The following is a 20449-nucleotide window of genomic DNA, read 5'->3' as shown; positions in this document are numbered from 1 at the left end:
GGGCGCAGGCGCGGGCGGGGCAGCGGAAGGCGGCGGCAGCGCGGCGCCATGGCGGCCAAGCGCAAAGCCGAGGCGCTGATCCCGGCCGAGGAGAGCGACCAGCTGCTCATCCGGCCCCTGTGAGCGCCCGGGGAGCCGCGCCGGGCCGGGGGGCGCGGGGGGTCGGGGTGGGGCCGGGCGGCACCGCGGGGAGCTGCTTCTTTCCCTTAAAGGTGCCACTGCCGTCTGAGTGTGCTTCTGGTAGCGCCACAAGCGTTGTTTTTGGGACAGCCTGAAGATGCTACTCCAGGCTTATTCGGCCCGATTTGTTACTTAGGTGAACTTTAATGATACGTGTCAGTAGTTTGAGACTCGAGTGCTCAGTAAAAAACAAAAGAGGCCAAAATAATTTCCTCAAACAGGTTGTTTTTATTTCTGCTGTGTTACGTAGGGCCTCTTTTCCTTTGAGATAAGTACAGCTGTTCAGGTACTTTGGATATCTGAGCTTAAAAGGGCCGTGCAGTTGTTATTTCTACACAGAAAAGTAATCCCAGTAAAGGCATCCGAGGTAGTTACGTCTTTGCAGTGTGTGTGGGTTGTTTCAATCCTCATGACTTTGCTATCCTTTTGCAGAGGTGCTGGCCAAGAAGTAGGAAGGTCATGCATCATTCTGGAGTTTAAAGGAAGAAAAATAATGGTAATTATTGCATGAATATATTTGTATGCCCTCTCAGTGTGGTACTTCAGATCATCAAAGTGATCTGAAATGTTGGAGGTTAAATGCAGCCTCTGCACAGAAGTCAGACACAGTGCTAGAAAAGGCACATTTTGTAGCTTTCTGGGGCAGTATAGCATATATGATATTAGGCATCACCAAGGCTGTGCTGTGAAACAAAACCATATCCCCATATAAAATGCATGTGCTTCCAACCCAAATCATTCTACTTGAAATCCAATACTAAAAGTAATGTTTAATGAAAAAAAAACCCCTTACTTTGCATGATGCTAAAAGTTACCAGTTAATAGACCAAAATGGAAGAAAGGTTTTTATATGTTCTGTTAGAAGCTTTAATGTTCTTTCACTTTTCAGCTTGATTGTGGAATCCATCCTGGGCTGGAAGGAATGGATGCTCTTCCTTACATTGATTTGATAGATCCAGCTGAGATTGATCTCCTCCTCATTAGTCAGTAAGTGGCACCTAAAGGAACAAATAACTTAAGGTCATGGTCTGAGCTGTGTTCACTTGTAGGTTATTAAGAGAGGCTGAAAATAGGTGTTTTTTAGGTGGTATGGAAAAATTCTAGTTTCCTGGGGTTTTTTTCTCCTCCTAAAAAAAGGAGGATCTCCATTTAGAATTAAGGACTGAATACTGAGGATGTTCATTCACTTTTGATGCACAACTCTCCTCTGAGCTCACTGTGATTTCTGACTCTTATAACCTGGCTTGCTTTAACACACATTGTGACAGCTCGAGTTTTCTACACAAAGACTGCAGAAGAGTATTGGTTGTGGTTTTTGCTCTATTTGCTTTGAGTTAAAAACGTTCTTGGAGACTTACACAACCTTTGAATGTGGTTTAAGTATTGCTTAGTGGTTGAGAGATGAGGAGAGCCGTTTCTAAATGATGTACTCAGTAATAAACAGCTCTCCATAAAATCCCAAGTTTTTGTGGTCTGTGTTTGTTCTATCAGTATTTCAAAAGTAGTTTCTTAAAATAGTTTGAACTAGAATTGTGAACAAATAATTTAATCTTAGGAGATCATGTTTTAATCTGTAGTGTGCAACATGCAAAATTAGTATCATGTTTTTAGCTTTCTTGTATCTTTGATGTTTAGTGTCCCTGGTTCCTGTTCTCTCTTTAAATTTATATGGAAATTGTGAAAAGAAGGTAATTCTAATACTATACATGTAAAACCTTGGCAATTAATGGAGAATTTCCTGTATTAGTTTTACCTTTTCTTGGTTGTCTTTCTAGTCACTAGTCTGCAGAACATAGACCAGCACTGTTAACAAGAAGGCTGAAAATTCTGTTTCTGGGTTTTCATGACACTGTGTTAGTCCAGTGAAGTAGTGAATTATGGATATTATATATTAGTGTTGTGTAATATGAATGTATTAATTGGATTTGTGTGTCTTATTTTAAGTTTCCATTTAGATCACTGTGGGGCTTTGCCATGGTTTTTACAGAAAACAAGTTTTAAGGGAAGGACATTTATGACTCATGCCACAAAAGCTATTTACAGATGGCTTCTTTCAGACTATGTTAAAGTCAGGTAAGATAACCTGTGGGGTGTCTCTTCCTGAATTATTTCACCTATATAGCCAATGGGAAACTTAAGATGAAGCTACCAAAAGTAGCTGGATGAACCTGGATGTTTTCACAAGTAGCAACGTTACATATAACCAGATTAGAAGTAATGAATCATCTTACTACCTCATGGATAGTTTGTAGTGAATTTTAAGCTCCTAAAGATACAATTCACTCTTCAGGACAAAGACAGACTAAATACTAAATATACAAAGAGTGCTGTGTTACTTAGATGTTGGGGTTTTTTTCCTCTCTTTTATATTTTGTTTTCTTGTGTTTCATGCCTTGACTCATCATTTCCACGTGACTGCAATTGTCCTGAGCATATCTCAGCTCAGCTGTGTTGAGCTTGGGTCAGAAACCTGATGAACAGTCCTCTTTTAATTTGTTTATTCTGGGCTGGTAGGGAAAGCATGGATCTATGTGGTTTTTGGGGACCATTACAAGCTAAGTTGCAGATCTCTGTTCAGGGCTGGGAATCTGTTGGTACTTTTAGAGAAATACAGAGCAGCTTCTGAACTGAGAAGACTATTCTGTCTTTCAAAAGACAGATACTTTAACTCTCCTTGCATGAGCTACATTTAAGTAGCTGGACTTGATTTCTAACATAGGAGACATGGTGTTACTGAATGGAAGTCTAACTGTCATTGGGGAAAACCCAGGAAGTGTTTTTCCCAGCTGCTCAAATGAGCTGATATTAAGCCATTTCACTTCTATCCAGTAACATCTCAGCGGATGACATGCTGTACACAGAAACAGACCTCGAAGAAAGCATGGACAAGATTGAGACCATCAACTTCCATGAAGTGAAAGAGGTGGCAGGAATCAAATTCTGGTGCTACCACGCAGGCCATGTTCTGGGAGCAGCCATGTTTATGATTGAAATAGCTGGTGTGAAGGTATTTTCTCTTTATTATATGATGACATCAAGCCTGAGTACTAATGTAGTCATTAATTATTATTGTCTGTTATGCTCCACCACTGTGGCTGGAGCTGTCCAACAGACTTGGACTCAGATCAAGGTGAGTGGCCTTGGCCTAGGACATGTATTTGCTCATTGATTAAAACTGGCAAGTGACACATATTGGATCAGGTAAGATGTTTGGATTGTATGGGAGTCTGAGACACAACTCAGACTTGGAACCACTAAACATGTAGCTTCCCATGCTGGTCTGATCAGAGGCAGCTGGTAGCTGAGGCAGTTGTGTGGAAGCTGCATTTTAGTAAAATTTGTGTACAGATGTTTGTTTCTGTAATTCTCATTTACGTGTCTGCCTGTCTCAAGTGCTTAAATGGCATTTGTCAATGCGAGTTACATTTTTCTCGTAACACTTGTATTCTAAAGTACTTAAAGAAATAAGATCATTGTTAATTTTAGGCACAGGGGGATTAAGTAATTCATCATATAATCACAGGCAGCACTGTGCCAAAACCAGATACTTGAAACTCATCTTATGAATTGGGTTCAGCAGGATAATCACCATCCAAGGAAAGTTTCACACAGCCCTGAAGAGGGAAGAGAGAAGGTGGTTATGAGGCTTGCTGCCCAGTTGGAGTTTGTTCATGTTTTATAGTGATTGAGAATTATAAAAGTTCAAAGTTTAAAAAAAGCCTAGAAATAGAACTGAGTTTAAAATGATCACAATAAAATTTAGATCTCTTAGTGTTTCTTTTTTGGGTTTTTTTCTGATTGAGGCATGACGAAGATGTCCCTCTTACTATGCATGATTGAAATAGATTGGGTTTTAATATCCATAATTTTATTTAACTCCGTGTGGTAATAGGTTACCTGGCAGACCAGGTGTCTGCTGTCGCTGACTGTATGTTACTGATTGTTCACATTTTCATCAACGGAATTATTGGTAAATAAAAAAATGTCAGTTTTGAAACCATCAGTTCCACCCTGCAGTTAAGAATCCATTAGAAATAAATAACAATTAAAAATTACTTCTTGGTGTAATGGGGAACATGACTGTTCCATTTGGAAAATCAATTAGATTACAGGCTTTTTTTTAGTATCAGAAAATCCTAGAAGAATTTTTAATAAATAATTTTATTGGATTATTTATTATATTTGCATTCTGATATGTGAATGCAGTTTTATCTCCTATTTACTTCCTCTTAGGAGTCGCTGCATTTTATGTTATGTTCTACTTTTACTTCTTAGTGATCAGTGCAAGTATGCGAAATGCTTAAAATGGCACCTTGATATCTGAAATGAAAAATAAGAGCTTAATATTTGTTTACCTAGTTTTGTTGGAATTATGGTACAGCTTGAAAAACCTTTACTTTTGGATTTTAAATTACTTGTATTATAGTACTGTTGACCTAATATTGTAAGCACTGTTCACATCAGAAGAGTCTCATTTAAAGTACAGCTGATCTTATTATCAAAAATTCCTTGAAACCATCTTTGCACAGCTTTTTATAGGCTGCTGACCTGGTAGAACCTGTAACCAGAGTACCTGCTGCTCTTTGTCTCCAACAGCTGTTATATACAGGTGATTTTTCAAGGCAGGAAGACAGACATCTGATGGCAGCTGAGATTCCCAATATTAAACCTGATATTCTTATAATTGTAAGTTTTGCAAAATTATTTCTTTCTATTAGTGATTAATTATGAATAGGGTACGACTTAATTAAAGCCAAAACAGAATGACAAAGACAGTGGAGATTCAGTGGTAGTGATTTGTGTTAAATATCCAAACACTTGGGTGTTTAGAACTCTTGACATTGCTTCCCATTGTATTGAAAACTCCAGTTACAATTCTTCTGATGAAGCTCCTTAAGGCTCCAGACAAACCTTTCCGAGATGGGAGATTTATTAGATTTTGACTTGGATTGTACCAACCCCAATTTAACCAGATGTCTCTTTTAGTAGATCCTAACCTACTTCCAGATATGTTAAGAATTAGTCCTCAGTCAAGGTGGCCTGAGTGCTGTTTCATATTTTTGTTTTGTTTTGTTTTCTGAGTGAATTATTTTATCCTGAATCCATGTTTGGAAAACAGCATCTCACGGGAAACATTTTATGCAACAGTTCTATCTGGAAACAAACACTGGGATCTTTCAAATTACTTCATTTACTGTGTCCCTTCTAGCTGTTCTCTGTAACTGGTAATCTAATTTTAAGTCACATCAAAATCTTGTATTTTGTATAATTTCTATATTTTAAGGCAGAGGTTTAACCATGGCACATGTACCACTAATGGGCCATGTCAGTATGATCATCAAAGCTCTGGCAGCATTTCCAGTTAGGAAAATAAGTGTGTTAAAATTTCTTAAAAGAAGCATCAAAATTAATAGCTCTAACTTCTTTAGTCCTAACAGGATCTGTCTGTCTAAATTGCTTGGAGGGGTTTGGGAGAGGGGAAGTTTCGGTTATTTTCCTTGGTGGGGTGGTTTTGGGAACTTGGGGGTGGTTTTGATTTTCCCCTCTCTTTGACCTCTCTCCCTCCTCTCCCCAGCATGTTAACACCAGTATGTTTATCTGCTTTTTTTTGTTGGGTTCAGAGGAGAAGATCAGGAATTACTGTCTGTGTCAGCCCTCTCAATACTCTGTCTCTCCACGTGTAGGAATCCACTTATGGCACTCACATTCACGAGAAGAGGGAGGAGCGGGAGGCGCGATTCTGCAACACCGTTCACGACATCGTCAACAGAGGGGGCCGAGGTCTCATCCCTGTGTTTGCCCTGGGTCGAGCTCAAGAACTGCTTCTAATCTTAGGTATGTACCTTCCCAGCTCCTCTTAATGAAAAGGCACATAAAGTGATTTAGAATGTTTTCAGATGTTATAATTCCTTGAACCATTCCTTCAACCATTTTACAGCGTGTTAATTACCTATAATTTAATATATAATGCATGTTTGTTCAAATGCAAAAAATCCAGTAAACCAACCCGCAGTTCTGCTTTGTGAGGTAGGATGGGAGACCTAGAAAGGAAGAGATGATGGTGTGGTAATAAGTGCTTGACTTTTGAATCTTTTTGAATCAGGATTTCAGCAATTAGGAACAATTATTACAAATTGAAAAATAACCAGTTACAACAACAACTGTTATATTTAAACTGTACTGCTAAAAAAGGGCTATATTTTCTTCTAAAGTTCTACTATTTTTGCCTTTTAATTCACAAACTATGTGTGTGAGTATGAAAAACTCTTTATAGGAAAAGCTTAGAAGACCATAAAGGAGACTTCTAACACTTCTGAAGTCCTAATAATAATGAAAAGAAAATGGGGCTTTTGAACAAAAATGAGTGAGAATTACACATGAACATACCAAGCTACTTCGCATAAAATATATAGATAGTTGTTACAAGGTACTTCAGATAAAACAGTTTTTAAGTAAATTATTCCCAGGCCTCTTTGATTCCTTTTAGCACATTTAATTTGTACTGTGTTACGTGATTTTTTCACTAGTCTTTCTGCTCATTCACATGCTGGCAAGATCAGAAGATAACTATCTCAAGCTTATAATGCTTATATTTAGGGGTGTTCGATATGAAGCATTCCCTAAACTACTTGAAATTTTTCTCACTTTTCAGTTTAGCTCAGTCTTAGAAACTAATTTGTTTTCAAAATGTCTTACTAGTCTATTCAAATGTTAACAAGAAATTTGGATCTAGGCAAGAGGTAGTATTCAACGTTGTAGGATTATTTACTACTTCTCATTGACTGAGAGGGTTTTTTTTAATTTATAGAGAACATAAAAACTGAGCGTTTTCAACCTTGTGTAGCCATTAGGTTGTAATTTGTTTGCCTCTTTGCTGTGTGTAGATATTACAATGAGTTTCTGAAGATAAGCTTGAAAATATATCTAGCAAAGCGAGACATGCAATTGGATGCTTAATTAGGTAGAAAATGCAATTGCATCTCATATGCCTACACAGTTGAGCCTGCAGGCTTCTGTGTTTATTTTTCTTCTTTCTGTATGACAAAAATAAAACACTGTTATGGTGTAGAAAGTTATGGCGATGAATTCAGTCTGTGACTGGTTATCTTCTACTGGCTGTTTCCACCTTAAACCTGAGCTTATTAAAGTAGTCATGGCAATGAACCTCTCTGAAATGTCATGAGAAGCTTTGCCTGCAAATCAGAAATGTAGGTAAAAGCCCGTTGTAATGTCATTGTAAATGCACAAATACAGCCAGAAGAGTACCTCTATTTTTGGACGATTGTGCCTCAGTTGTGCAACATAAATATCTTTCAGACTAGCAGAACTGTATCCAAATGGGAAAATGGGTAAGTTATGTTTGTACAGCTGCATTCAAATCTCTTCTTTGTGTTTAGGAAAGCTCATGGCTACTGTCATCTTGATAAATTAAGTTGTGGTTTATGGAGACTCTTTCCTTGTTTTTGTTCCAGTTGGGCTTGTAAAATATAACTGATGGTGGTATACAGAAAGCCAGGCTTGATAATTGAGTGATTCCTTCTCACCTTGAATTCCATGGATTTGTTTTACGGGATGTTCATATAGTGAATTCTCACGAACGAATCTGTGTGCAGATGTCCCTGGCTCTTAGATGTATAATTAATATTTGACAGGGAGATTTTAGCTTTATTGTAGAGGTGTAGTAAAACTTCTAGTGTCATAAATGTAGATTTATTGCTGTGTAGTATCATGTATACTTTATACCTTGTAGCTGAAGGTGGTGGTTGATTGAAATTTGACCTGCCAAAAGGACCTGAAGTTCACCTTTGTCATGTTTGTTTGCCTGTTTGTTTGTTTGTTTGTACTGGTTGTATACGGTTTCAGCTGGTGACTGTTTTAGAAAAGCAGATGAAAACAAAGAGGCTGTGATGGTGATATTCTGTAATAAAAATGAAAAAGCCCACTGGTAAATCTGTTCTATAAAAATTACTAATGTTTCTGAGAAGCACACACTTTATAAATAATGCTGTGGATGGAATTTTGTGTTTTGTTGTTTGGTGGCTGGGTTTTTTTTTGTTTTGTTCTTCTTTATTATTTTGTTTGTTTGTTTTGGGTTTTAGATGAATACTGGCAGAATCATCCTGAACTCCATGATATCCCCATATACTATGCCTCCTCTTTGGCAAAGAAGTGTATGGCAGTTTATCAGACATATGTCAATGCCATGAATGACAAAATCCGCAAGCAAATTAACATCAACAATCCTTTTGTTTTCAAGCATATTAGTAATCTGAAGGTAAGCTTGAGATTCTCACAAAAGGTGAACGTGACAGAAGAGTCCATATTTGCTGAATAGTTTGCATGTTTAATACTGTGATAGAATATTCTGAGTTGGAAGGAGCCCACAAGGATCATGGAGTCCAACTCTTAGGTGAGTGGCCCCTCCAGGAATCAAACCCACGATGTTGGTGTTTTTAGCGCCATGCTCGAATCAGCTGAGCCAGTCAATATCCTCAATAACCTACTAGATTGATTAGGTCCGGGTTTATATCTGAGTTACCTGCTGTCCCAGTGCTTAGAGGGCAGTTTGAGGGGAGCTTAGGCCCCAACATTTCTTCCACTATAGATCCCTGTGCTTGCAGTTTACTCCTTGTGGGTATCAGTAAAAGGAATCTTCCTGCAAAGGGTACCTTTTGTGAGGATGGGGTACAATCTGTGAACACAGGGCCCTTCTCGTACGTTGTTCAAGGGTGCAGCTGGGCTGTCCTTCATTGAAGTGAGTTGTGGTGACTGATACTCGCACTGTGTGTCTTTTCAGAGTATGGATCACTTTGATGACATTGGCCCCAGTGTTGTGATGGCTTCCCCAGGTATGATGCAGAGTGGCTTATCCAGGGAGTTGTTTGAGAGCTGGTGCACAGATAAGAGAAATGGAGTCATTATTGCAGGGTACTGCGTTGAAGGAACTCTTGCTAAGGTGAGTTGCTCATGCACCACAGCCTCTTGATGACAGGTAGCATTCATGTTAGGTTTGTAAAGAATTGGTCAATAGCAAGTGGCTTTATTTGGTTTACTGAGATTGTTGTCAGGTAGGTAGGTATGTAGTCAAAACTGATTGCTTTTGGCTAATACTACTGAAAAGTACAGAAAATTTGCATATGGCCATTTCCAGTGATGTTATATAGAAGAATCTTTTCTAGGGGCAGTTATCTTGCCATGAGAAAGAATGATTGATGCTTTAGACCTCTCCACTGCTTAATTTTTCAAGAAGGTAGCCCTAATCCTAATTCTAGAGAATTTGATACTAAATCTAACACTACTTATGTGTCAGAGATCAGACTGCCTTGTGCACCTCGTGCCACTGTCCATCTGTAGGGAACGAAATCCTTCCAAATTCCAGCGGCTAAGGGCAACCACAGCATCTAGCTTTGCCTTTAGAGATAGGAGTCACACACTGGTTACCATTTTGATGCAAATTAGAGAGATTTATCTAGAAGAAGTATGAACCCCCAGATCTGCTGAGGAGGCACAAGATGAAATGATGTGTATTGTGCATGCGTTTTTCATGTGTGAGTGTGTGTTCTGGGTAATTTAAGAGATTTTTTTTTCACTGCTTCACACTTAACATGGCTGCCACTATTATTTCATTGGTTTTTAAAATGTAAAGCATTAGTTACATGGTGTCTATAGGAGGCTTTACTTTTAATTAAGGTGCCTTTTTTTTCTAGCACATCATGTCTGAACCTGAAGAGATCACAACTATGTCAGGACAAAAACTCCCACTGAAGATGTCTGTGGATTACATTTCTTTCTCTGCTCACACAGATTATCAACAAACTAGTGAATTTATCCGGGCCCTGAAACCTCCACATGTGGTCAGTATCCATGCTGCCCATTTCTCCAGAGTGGGATTCATCAAACCAGCTCATAGCCTTGACTCAAGGCAGGGACAGGTGTCTAGCAGTAGCCAGCATCCATGTGCTTTGAATAATTAAAGGTGGAGATTTTAATCGTTTTTTGTCATGTTACCTTAGCAAAGTAAAAATGAACTTGCTCTTGAGTGTCTGTGTGTGGGATCCCTGGGGATGACTTTCCAGACAGTGGTGTGGTCCATAATCTGTTTAAGCAGTGTTTTGTGCAAGTAAGATACAGTATAGGACATTAAGTTTGGGATGCTGGTATTGGAATAATTCACTGCAATTTGCCCAGAAATAAATAAGAAAACATTGATTGAAGGTGTGTTGCAGACAGCAAAAGACAAAGGCAGCACTTGCAGGGAAAAACATGAGCAAATCATGGGAAGCAGGAGGTGTGAAGGACCAGAATGTGAAAATGGGGACTAGGATCTGAAACTGGTGGAGAAACAGTGTGCAAGCACAGAAAAGAAAGAAAAAAATCATAGCAGAAGAAAAGAGCATTTAACTTGGCAAAGAAAATTGTGAACTGTGAAGCATCCTCTTTGAATTGCATGTTTATTATGTTTATATCTACACACAAAGACAAAAATGTAAAGCTAACTGACTTTTAGTGTTGAACTTGCCTTTCATAATACAACAATGTATTTGTGTGTGAAAACTTATATGGGGTCTCTGTAACACACTCTGCTTGGCTGCATGTATTTTTCAACTAATACTCAGGGTTATGAAATCCCAGCCTTCAAATAATGCAGAGAATTCAAAGACACACAGAACTGTAATTGAGCTCATGTTTCATACACTGTGGCCTCATGGAATTGCATTTTTATAAAGATGAGGTAGAATATGGCAGTTTTCTTGGATAATTTGCTTACTAAACATGTCTGGTTGAACAAATAACTTCTGCTAAAAGGAAAACTGTCTTTTTTACAGATTTTGGTTCATGGTGAGCAGAATGAAATGGCCAGATTGAAAGCAGCATTGATACGGGAGTATGAGGATAATGATGAAGTCCATATAGAAGTTCATAATCCTAGGAATACTGAAGCTGTGACATTAAACTTCAGAGGAGAAAAACTTGCCAAGGTATGAAATCAATGTTTTCTTATATGCAGAAGAGTATTTTCTTCTGGTATAAGAACGACATGGGATCTTTCAAGGCTCTATCTTTAATTGATTTCAAATTTTATGTTTTTTGGGGTCTCAAAGTATGTGATTGTTTTGTGTTTAGTTGTATTCGGGGTTTGGTTTGGGGTTTTTATTTTGAGGTTGTTTTTTTGCTATTTTGGGTTTTTTCTTTGATTTTTCACTCTTCCAAACTTTTCTTGTGTTATGTCTCAGAAGGTTTCTAGGTTACTCTGACCTTCTTTTGTTTTCAGAGTTAATTTTATACTCTGATTTTTCTCAGAAAACCGTATTTCATCTCTAGAGTTACCTGAAGCTGTGAATATTTCAGAGTGCCTTGTTGCACTATTGTTGGGGTCTCCTCCCCTGCCATGGAGCCCTGGGAGAGGGGCCCTGGGGGGGAGGCACGGGGTTTCCCTGCCCCTGCTCAGCCTCGTTCCCATTGGTTGGTGTGTGTTCCCTGCGCGGGCAGAAGGACCCTTGGTCCCGTGATTGAGCAGTTCCTGAGCAGAGCCCCGGCCATGCGGCTGGAGAAATAAACATCTCTGAAACATCTACCACGAATCTGTCCATATATACTTCTTTTCCACTGGACTCCTGGTTTGATATAGGCGTGTTACAGTAATCCCCGCTGTAACAAACTGGTGGAGAATGCGGGCAAGACACCGATCCCTGAGGAAGATTCATGAGTAAAAAACCACTCTAGACCTCTCTCTTCTCATCTTGGTTTGGATATTCTCTCTGGACTATGGAAGAATCGTGGGAAATGGGGCTCTCTGAGCCACAGAAAGAAATGTACCTAGAAGTTAAAGGAATCCTTGAACAACAAAACAAAAAAGTAATGCAGCCGGGAGATCTAGAACATTTTTTCATCTGGCTTTTCAAAAGGTTCTCCTATATTTCTGGAGACTTACTTTTTGATATCGAACCTCCTGAATCTTGTGAGGGATGTTTCTGGGACGAGATCTAGGATAAAGTAAGGGATCAAAGAGAAGCTTTCTGTGCATACCTTATAATCAGGGAAGCTCTTGAGGAGCATTTGTATGGTCCCATTACCCCTAAAGCAGAGGATCATACTTATCCCGTGGCCGAGGCCGCGCGGCCGCCATCCCAGGAGCACGACTGCAGCCGTGTTGGCAGAGGTGCCTGCGCTGGATGCACCCGGCCCCCTCGGGAGCGCGCGCCTTATCGCGGACCCCATCCCTGTCTCGGGGTCCCCGGCCACGCGACCGCGAGTGAGGGAGCAATGCCGCAGGCGCCGCGGGTGCCGTGGGCCACGAGCAGCCAGGAACCGGGCATCGGCGTGGCAGGCCGCTCTGAGCACACGGCTCGGAGAGCCCTGCGGAGGGAGAAGCGGCGGTTTCCACAGCGACACGAGAAGCCGCGCAGCGCAGCACCGAGCTGAAACAGGGCCGCTCTCAAAGCAGCGTGGAGCCAGCGGAGCGGAACCGCTCACAGGGTGCGAAGCCAGCGGCGATGGCAACGCGGGGCCGCGCAGAGCCCAGACACGCGCCGGAGCAGCGGCGCTCGGAGAGCGCGGAGCAGCCCCAACGCGGGGGCCCGGCCGAGACGTCGGAGTCGGCGAGGCGGCGGCCACACGGGACCAGCAGCCACGACGAACACGCAAGCACGTGATAGGAAGAGTTACAGCAACGAAAATCACAGGAACTGTGAAATGGTACAATGTCAAAAACAACTATGGATTTATAACACGAGATGATACAGGGGAAGATCTATTCATCCATAGAACTGCCATTAAAAGGAATAACCCTAAAAATTACCTGCAAAGTGTAGGAGATGGGGAAGTTGTACAGTTTGATATAGTGCAAGGAAAGAAGGGTTTACAAGCAGCGAATGTTACTGGGCCTGGAGGTATTCCCGTCAAAGGCAGCCATTATGCACAAAATTATAAACAATATCCATCCCTGCAATTTCCCTACCCACAACCTACTTCCCCCTTTTACCCTATACCCAGTATGAACCCCTTCCTAAGTTTACCCCATCCCCAGTTTATTCCTAATCCATTTTTCACCCCATGGCTTCCCTATACAATTCCATTTCCCTACAATTCCTCTCCGATGCCGAGGGGGGGATGAAAAGAGGGAGGGAAGAAATTAAACCCTCTCCTGTCTCAGTTTCCCCACAAAGCATGCCCGGAGAGTTCTGTCTCCCTTCTGTCAGCCCTGAGATGTTCCGGAGAATCTGTTTGGACATTTAAAGACTCAGGAGGGTGGCTTGTTTTGTCTTGAAACTGTTCTTGTTATGTTTATCCAGTTGTTTTCATTCTCCTTTTATTAAAATAAAATGGGTGAGGTGTTGGGTCCCTCCCCCTGCCATGTAGCCCTGGGAGAGGGGCCCTGGGGGGGAGGCACGGCGTTTCCCTGCCCCTGGTCAGCTTCATTCCCCATTGGTTGGTTTGTGTTCCCTGGTGTGGCCAAGGACCCTCAGGTCCCGTGACTGCAGAGTTCCTGAGCAGAGCCCCGGCCATGCGGCTGGAGAAATAAACATCTCTGAGACATCTACCATGAATCTGTCCATATATACTTCTTTTCCACGGGACTCCTTTTTGAGATATGCTTGTTACAGTAATCCCGGCTGTAACACACTATATTGTGTTTTTTCTCTCCAGGTGATGGGATCTTTAGCAGATAAGAAACCAGAGCAAGGACAGAGAATTTCTGGAATCCTTGTTAAAAGAAATTTTAACTATCACATCCTTTCTCCTTGTGACCTCTCCAGTAAGTATAGACAGTGATGTGATCAGTAGGTAATTGAAACTTACTGTGTCATTAAAACACTTAGAGTTCTGTGGTATTTTCCTGCAGTTTTGTGTTTCATAAGCAATTAGTGAACATCTTAGTTTTATTTTGTTTTAGTTTTGCCCTAAGTTCTGAACTGTTGTAGTGAGAAGAAAGGCATTTAATTCATTGTTCACTCAAATTTAAAATCTTTTCTTTCTCTAACAGAAAAGAAGCAAAATTCTATGTCCCTTCAGGTTACTTAAAACCTTTTCCTCTGTAAGAATATGCATAAAACATTCCAGTGAGAACCAAAAAACACCTCAGTCAATAGTCCTACCATTTTCTAAAATGTCATTAGTTTTTAGTGTAAAAGCTACAGAACAGAGAAAATATTTGTGTAGTCCTCCTATGATTTTTATTACTCAAGGAATTGATCTATTTTCAGAATAGAAGAGGAATTAAATCTAAGGTCAGAAGAGCTGGGGGGAAAGCAGTTCTGCTGCCCTAGTTCATTGTTTGTCTCTAATAGGCAGGATAATACAACAAGCTGGTTTCCTAACCACAAATATATTATTTATCTTATAATAGGTGCTCCACCTTCCTCTTATAAATTGGCCTTTTCAGCCCTCTTGTCTTAAATGTTTCAATGCCATTATTTATCTACAATGGCAATTTTATTGATTAGTAAATTCAGAGAGCTAATTTTTAACATGTACTTTTTAAAATGGTTTCAGATTACACAGACCTGGCAATGAGCACAGTGACACAGACACAGGCCATTCCCTACACGGGCCCTTTCAATCTGCTTTGTTACCAGCTACAGAAACTCACCGGTGCGTATGTGGGAGGACACGGTCATGATTTACACTGGTCAGCTTTTAAAACAACTTCCAGTCTTCAGAGGTCTTCTGACTGGAGATTTCTTCCCATTTTACAACATTCATTAGACTATGCAGCTTCTGCCAGATCCAGTTCATGAGTATTACACTGGTTTTTGGGGGGATTCTACTGTAATCCTATTACAAAGTGATGAGCATATAGCAATACAGAGCATAGGCTGATTTCTGTCTCTGTCAGCCCCTAAAGCGAGTGCTCTGGCCACTCTGATGGAAACTTTATTAATTGATCTTATATCTCTAGCCCCAAATGGAATGGCTAATGCCATCCAGTTCATAAAAACAAGAGCTCTCCCCTCCTTTTTGACAGACAGCCTCTTCTGTGCCTCTCTAAGAGGCAAGAGTTGGCTTTTCCTGAATGGGAATCCATTTAAACCTGAGACTGGGATGATCCTCTGTGCCTCTCTCTGGCTTTCTCAAGAGTTAGGGGCAGCTCCTGTCCTAGTTCATTAGAGGTACACACATTTGCAGGTTCCCTTCCCAGATGTAAAGCTCAGACTTATTTTATTCTCTAGTGTCAGAATCTAATTCATGTCACTAGTGAAGAGAACACCTATATTCAGTTGAGGTTCAGGTGTCATAACCCAAGTGCTACCAGGCACACAAGTGCCTTTGGTTTAAGCTCTATGCTTACGTGAGCAATGGGTTATCCTTTAAGGGGGTAAGAGCTGGTTACTATTGCAAATGGAGCAGAATTAATAAAGTTCTCATTTGTTTTCTTTTTGTTGGTGTACTCACGCAGCATCAGTGTACTAGGCCAGTCAAGTATGAGAATTCAAACCAAGTAAAAGGGTCAATATTAACTAATAAAAAGCCCCAAACAATCTAGAAGAAAGAAAATAATATTGTCAGGTGAGGGAAGAGAGTATGTGGTTCCATTTTGTAAGCTGCTCTGAGCAGTTCTGGTAACAGACAACCCCTCTTATTCTTAAACTCACCTATTTTCTTATGCAAATAAAGTTAGTTGTGCTTCCAGTATAATTTCATTATTGCTAACTGTTTGTTGTCACTTCTTAGGTGATGTAGAAGAAATAGAAATCCAACAAAAACCAGCCCTGAAGGTTTTCAAAAATATTACTGTGATCCAGGAACCAGGCATGGTAGTCCTTGAGGTGGGCATTGGTGAGGGAGATAAAACTTAACTTTGTTCTCCAGTTTCTGCAAAACAATACCACACAGATGCCATGCAGAATTCAATGTTTTAAGGAGTTTTCTGTTGGATGACAAGTAGAGCAAAGGCTAGAACAAAGTTCCCCTTGAGCTGTCGTCCTGTGTGGATGTGTATTATTTGATTCATCCACAGCCAGTTGCTTTCTTTTTGCTGCATCTCATGAATATAATGGCAGATATGGTGCCCTTTTTTTATTTGGCAGATAGTAATTGGAAATAACATCAAATGGTGTTCCTTCCTCCCCCAAAGAGTTGTGGTAATTAGTTATTTTGTAAATGTGCTCAGAAACATTCAAAAGCTTGAATTTTTCATGGGAAGTTACTGGAGTACACCCACTTAAAAGTAGTTAATAATTTGATGTGAAATGTATGACAGTCATTTGAAGCTGGAATTCAGAGAAAAGGAAAAAGGAGAATGCAATTAATGTTCTATTGTTTTTATGCTGTATTATTCACTCAATCCAACTTAGGAATTTTGTTTTGTTTTGTTTTCCAGTGGGTGGCAAATCCTGCTAATGATATGTATGCAGACACTGTGACAACAGTGATACTGGAAGTTCAGTCAAATCCCAAAATACAGAAAGGTATAAGTTTAATGTATGCTTATTTAACTGAGGCATTTCTTCCTTAGCTTAGAGGGAAATAATGCCTTCTAATAGATTGCAATCCCCTTATTGTATTTCCTTGCCTTATGGAACTTACTAGGGAGTAAAATTTGCTACTGAAAAACAGAATTACAACTTGGTCTTCATTATTTGTGACATGTTCATTTGTTGAAACTTTCTCTTACATGGCAGCTGATAACAGACTGTGGGAAACATGGCTTTATTTAAAATGAGTTAAATCTTACACAAAAAAATCTAAAGTGATTAAGTTTTATATGGCCCAACCCAGGCCATTTTATGATTCTATGATTCTGTATGGACAAATAGGTGTTTATTTTCACTGGATTACTCCTCTTGTCTTTTTATTATATATTTTAACAATTTTGTATAGTAGCAGTCAGTGTTCCTTTGGTATTTAGTCCCATACCTGACTCAACACATTTGTTAAAAATCCTTTGGCCTGAGTTTATAAATTCCCATAACAGTTCTTACTTTCTCATCTTCTTTTTTTTTAATACATTTTAAAATAAATCGTTTAAATATACATCTTCTATTTAGTTTTTGGACTGTTTTTCAGGAAAGTCAGTTTGTGACTAGAATCTATCAGTTAGCCATTTTACCCTCCCAGTAAATGTCTGTGAAAGTAAATTTTTTTTTTCTTTTCAGCTGCAGTAAATAAGATTTCCAAAAAAATAGATATGGATGTGTATAGGAAAAGAATGGAGATCATGCTTCAGTAAGTTGTATTTATTTTTTCTAAAGGAAAATGAGCACTATTAATCGTGTAAATAGAACAGTCTTAGTATAATAGAGTTTAAAGATATGTAAAAATACTTCATGCAAATTTACTTCAGTCTAATTTCTGTGAAGGCCAGGAATTAAGTCAAGAAAGAGGTACAGTAAAAAGTTCTCAGCACCATTAAAATTTTGAATACAGGGCCCAGTTATTTCTTCCAGAAGCAGATTTTTAAGTTGTCTCCAAAGATTATGTTACAAATTGTTAATAAAAACAACTTTGGATCACATCTCTTTTAAAACTTACTCTGATGTGTAGTCTGTTATTTATGTAGAAATCTTGCCTCTTTTGAAATCAAAGGAATCCTTCCCTTTGTCTATGATGAGATTATTTTGGTAAAATACTTACTGTTAATTGATACCCACTGTCATAATAAAGATTGATATTTTTAATTACATCTGAATGGGTTAAATAATTGTTGCTGAAAGGTGATACTCACCTGACAAAGGCACCCCAGGGTTCAGAGAAAAACCTGAGTTTATTGTGCTGTTTGGCCACATCTTACACTCATGGGTCTTTGCTTTAGGGATATGTTCGGAGAGGACTGTGTGAGTTCCAAAGATGACTCTGTCCTGTGCATCACAGTGGATGGAAAGACTGCCAACATTTCCCTGGACACTCGGGTATGTAGAGCAAAGCACTTGCTTCTGTGTGTGCTGTGTTCAGCAGTCTCCTGTCTGGCACAGTGCTGCCTACAGTGTCATGTACCCACTTGCTAAGGAAACGTACTTGGTATCAAAAGAGAGTGTTATTAATTAAAAATTTCTAGCAATGTTTATGCAACAAATGCAGTACATTTAGAAAAAAACACAGTATTTTTCTGCAGCTCAGTTGTATGAGAAAACGTATAATGAAAGATTGTAGAAGAGAAACTGGGTTAATCCACTGAGTTAATTTATTTTTTAAATGCTTTTAAAGCATGGCTCTGGTCTGAATAATTGAACAGTTACAGGGTAGGAATGTTGTTAATAATTTTTTTTGTCCTCTTGATCCTTTTGGAGCTAAATTGAACGCCTGAAATACTCACAAAAAGAAATACTTCATTAATTTACTAGCTCGGTTCAGAATTGGATGTCATGCTTGTTAGAAGGGTGCTTTAAGAAGCCATCACACCTAGATATTCAAGTAATGTAAAACTCTAAAGAATGGTTAAAGCCATGTCCTTCGTGTTCTTAAGCATTTTAACGTGTTGACTTTCTGTCATTACTAATAATGTCTTAAACATAGATTGTGTATTGCCTCTATTCATAGTAATAATACAATGTAAATTCATTCTATGGAGTAGCTCTCACATGCTCTCCTTAAGGGGTCACAACAAATGTTTTAAGTGTTCCACAAACCCAGAAGAAAAGATTGGCCTCTGCCAAAAATTTGTTACCTATTGAAACAAAAAAGTGAATGTTAATTACCTTCAGAGAACAGTGAGTTACAGCCCTGTGGGTAACATACAACTTGTGCCATCTCTTTTCAATTTTTTAATAAAAGTTGCTACATTTCAGTTTGTACATTGTACAGAAAAATACAGGACTGGTGAAGGAACTCTTGAAATAAAGAAAAAAGTAACTAGACTGGAAGGCAATGCATACTGCTTAATCAGGAAGTTTGATTTCATTTTTATATATGTCATTATTGTTAATAGATTTGTGTACTGACAGAAATCCCAATGGCAGCTCAGTTACAACAGGGTATATCTTTGCAGTACTTACTTTACAGACTGCGTTGGCAATGGCAAGCTTCTGCCATTGTGAACCAGATTTTACAATGAAGATCTTCTGGCCTTCTTTATGTGCATATTATTGGCTTTAAAATAAAAAGCTGTTTAGTGTAGATCTGACTGGTGGGACATGTGGGTTTGTATTTTCCATGTTAACATAGTGCTGTCACAATTAACAGAATTTTTACAACATTGCTAGATAACATTAAATGCATGTTTGCTGTTTTAAGGGCCTTTTTCCTCCCCCCAAGCCTTTATGGTTGGAAAGAGTTACTTGATCAGAAGAGTTACAAGTTAATACTGAATTAAAGGAGGTATAGTCTTGAAGTCTAGAAAGGCCACAGGCCCAAGAACATTATTACTACTCAAATGCTGCCCTTTGTTTTTGAGGTAGAGCAGTCAGGGGTGAATGTAGATCAAGTTACATTTTTGGGGTGGGCATCTTTCTCTAGGAAGATTTGTTTTAGTAAAAAATCTATTTGTTTGGATTATTTTTGTGTAAATGTCATCATGTGTGGGGGAAGATCAGTGTGGTGCCTGTACCTCTGTGGTGAATACATGCGTTTTGCAGTATTAACCTAATACAGCGTGAGTGAATTCACAGATAAAATGAAATCACCAGGGACTGAATCTTGTGTGATTTTACTTGATTTTGAATTAAATGTAATCTACAAAACATAATGCATTTTACATAGTAGTTCTGAACATAAGACTTGAAATTAAACTTCTTGTCCCTCAGCAGGACTTGCTTAAGTCTTCTCTGAACTCGTCTACCTGCTGGCAGACCACTGAAAAACATACAGTGCTGCTCGATAATTTCCATGACTACTTTTTCCTTTCCCCTTTCGAGCATTCTTCTCATGCTGAAAGGGAGCATGAAGTGCCAGTTGTTGTAACATCCTTCTCTTTTTGTTCCCAGACAGTTGACTGTGAGCCAGGAAGCGAAGATGACGAATCCCTTCGTGAAATGGTGGAACTGGCTGCACAGAGGCTTTATGATGCCCTCAGCCCAGTATACTGACCTCTGTAGATAACCTAGGATGCCTAAAAAAAATCTTTTAAATGTTTAATATGTTTGGGCTATTTTTTAAGAGTAAATAAAAATTTTTTCTTCAGTAAGTCAAACATATCAATTCTGTGAATGTGAAAGTGCTGAGTTACTTCACATAATGGATCAGCAACCGCATAACAACTGTATTTGTGCATATAGATGCAATTAAATCAGGCAAAGTGTGCGTATGTTCTCTTATATGCACATACAAGGAATAAGAAAAAAAATTAACCTAATACAGAATTACAAAGGTTAAATGGAGTTTTGTATTTTTAAAT

General features: G+C 39.2%; 1 protein-coding gene across 2 annotated transcripts; it reads left to right on the top strand.

Annotated features, from left to right (window-relative positions):
- Positions 1 to 13: 13 nt before the first annotated feature.
- CPSF3 (cleavage and polyadenylation specific factor 3) lies at positions 14 to 20239 on the top strand. 2 transcript variants are annotated; one of them, XM_048296559.1, is made up of 18 exons: positions 14 to 119; positions 613 to 676; positions 1070 to 1167; positions 2125 to 2253; positions 3010 to 3187; positions 4777 to 4866; positions 5865 to 6015; positions 8280 to 8455; positions 8978 to 9136; positions 9888 to 10034; positions 11007 to 11159; positions 13828 to 13936; positions 14674 to 14772; positions 15853 to 15947; positions 16502 to 16589; positions 17277 to 17346; positions 17933 to 18029; positions 20040 to 20239. In XM_048296559.1, the coding sequence occupies exons 1-18, from the start codon at positions 49 to 51 to the stop codon at positions 20139 to 20141; spliced, it is 2076 nt and encodes a 691-aa protein (XP_048152516.1). In that variant the 5' UTR covers positions 14 to 48; the 3' UTR covers positions 20142 to 20239. The 2 variants fall into 2 exon arrangements, with proteins under 2 accessions (XP_048152516.1, XP_048152517.1); XM_048296560.1 differs by lacking the exons at positions 14 to 119; positions 613 to 676; positions 1070 to 1167 and having other exon boundaries at positions 2202 to 2253; positions 3138 to 3187.
- Positions 20240 to 20449: the final 210 nt, after the last annotated feature.

This window comes from Corvus hawaiiensis, chromosome 3, assembly GCF_020740725.1.
Source record: "Corvus hawaiiensis isolate bCorHaw1 chromosome 3, bCorHaw1.pri.cur, whole genome shotgun sequence".
NCBI lineage: Eukaryota > Metazoa > Chordata > Aves > Passeriformes > Corvidae > Corvus > Corvus hawaiiensis.
The sequence above is the reverse complement of the archived record's forward strand: the minus strand, read 5'-3'. Positions and strand labels throughout refer to the sequence as shown.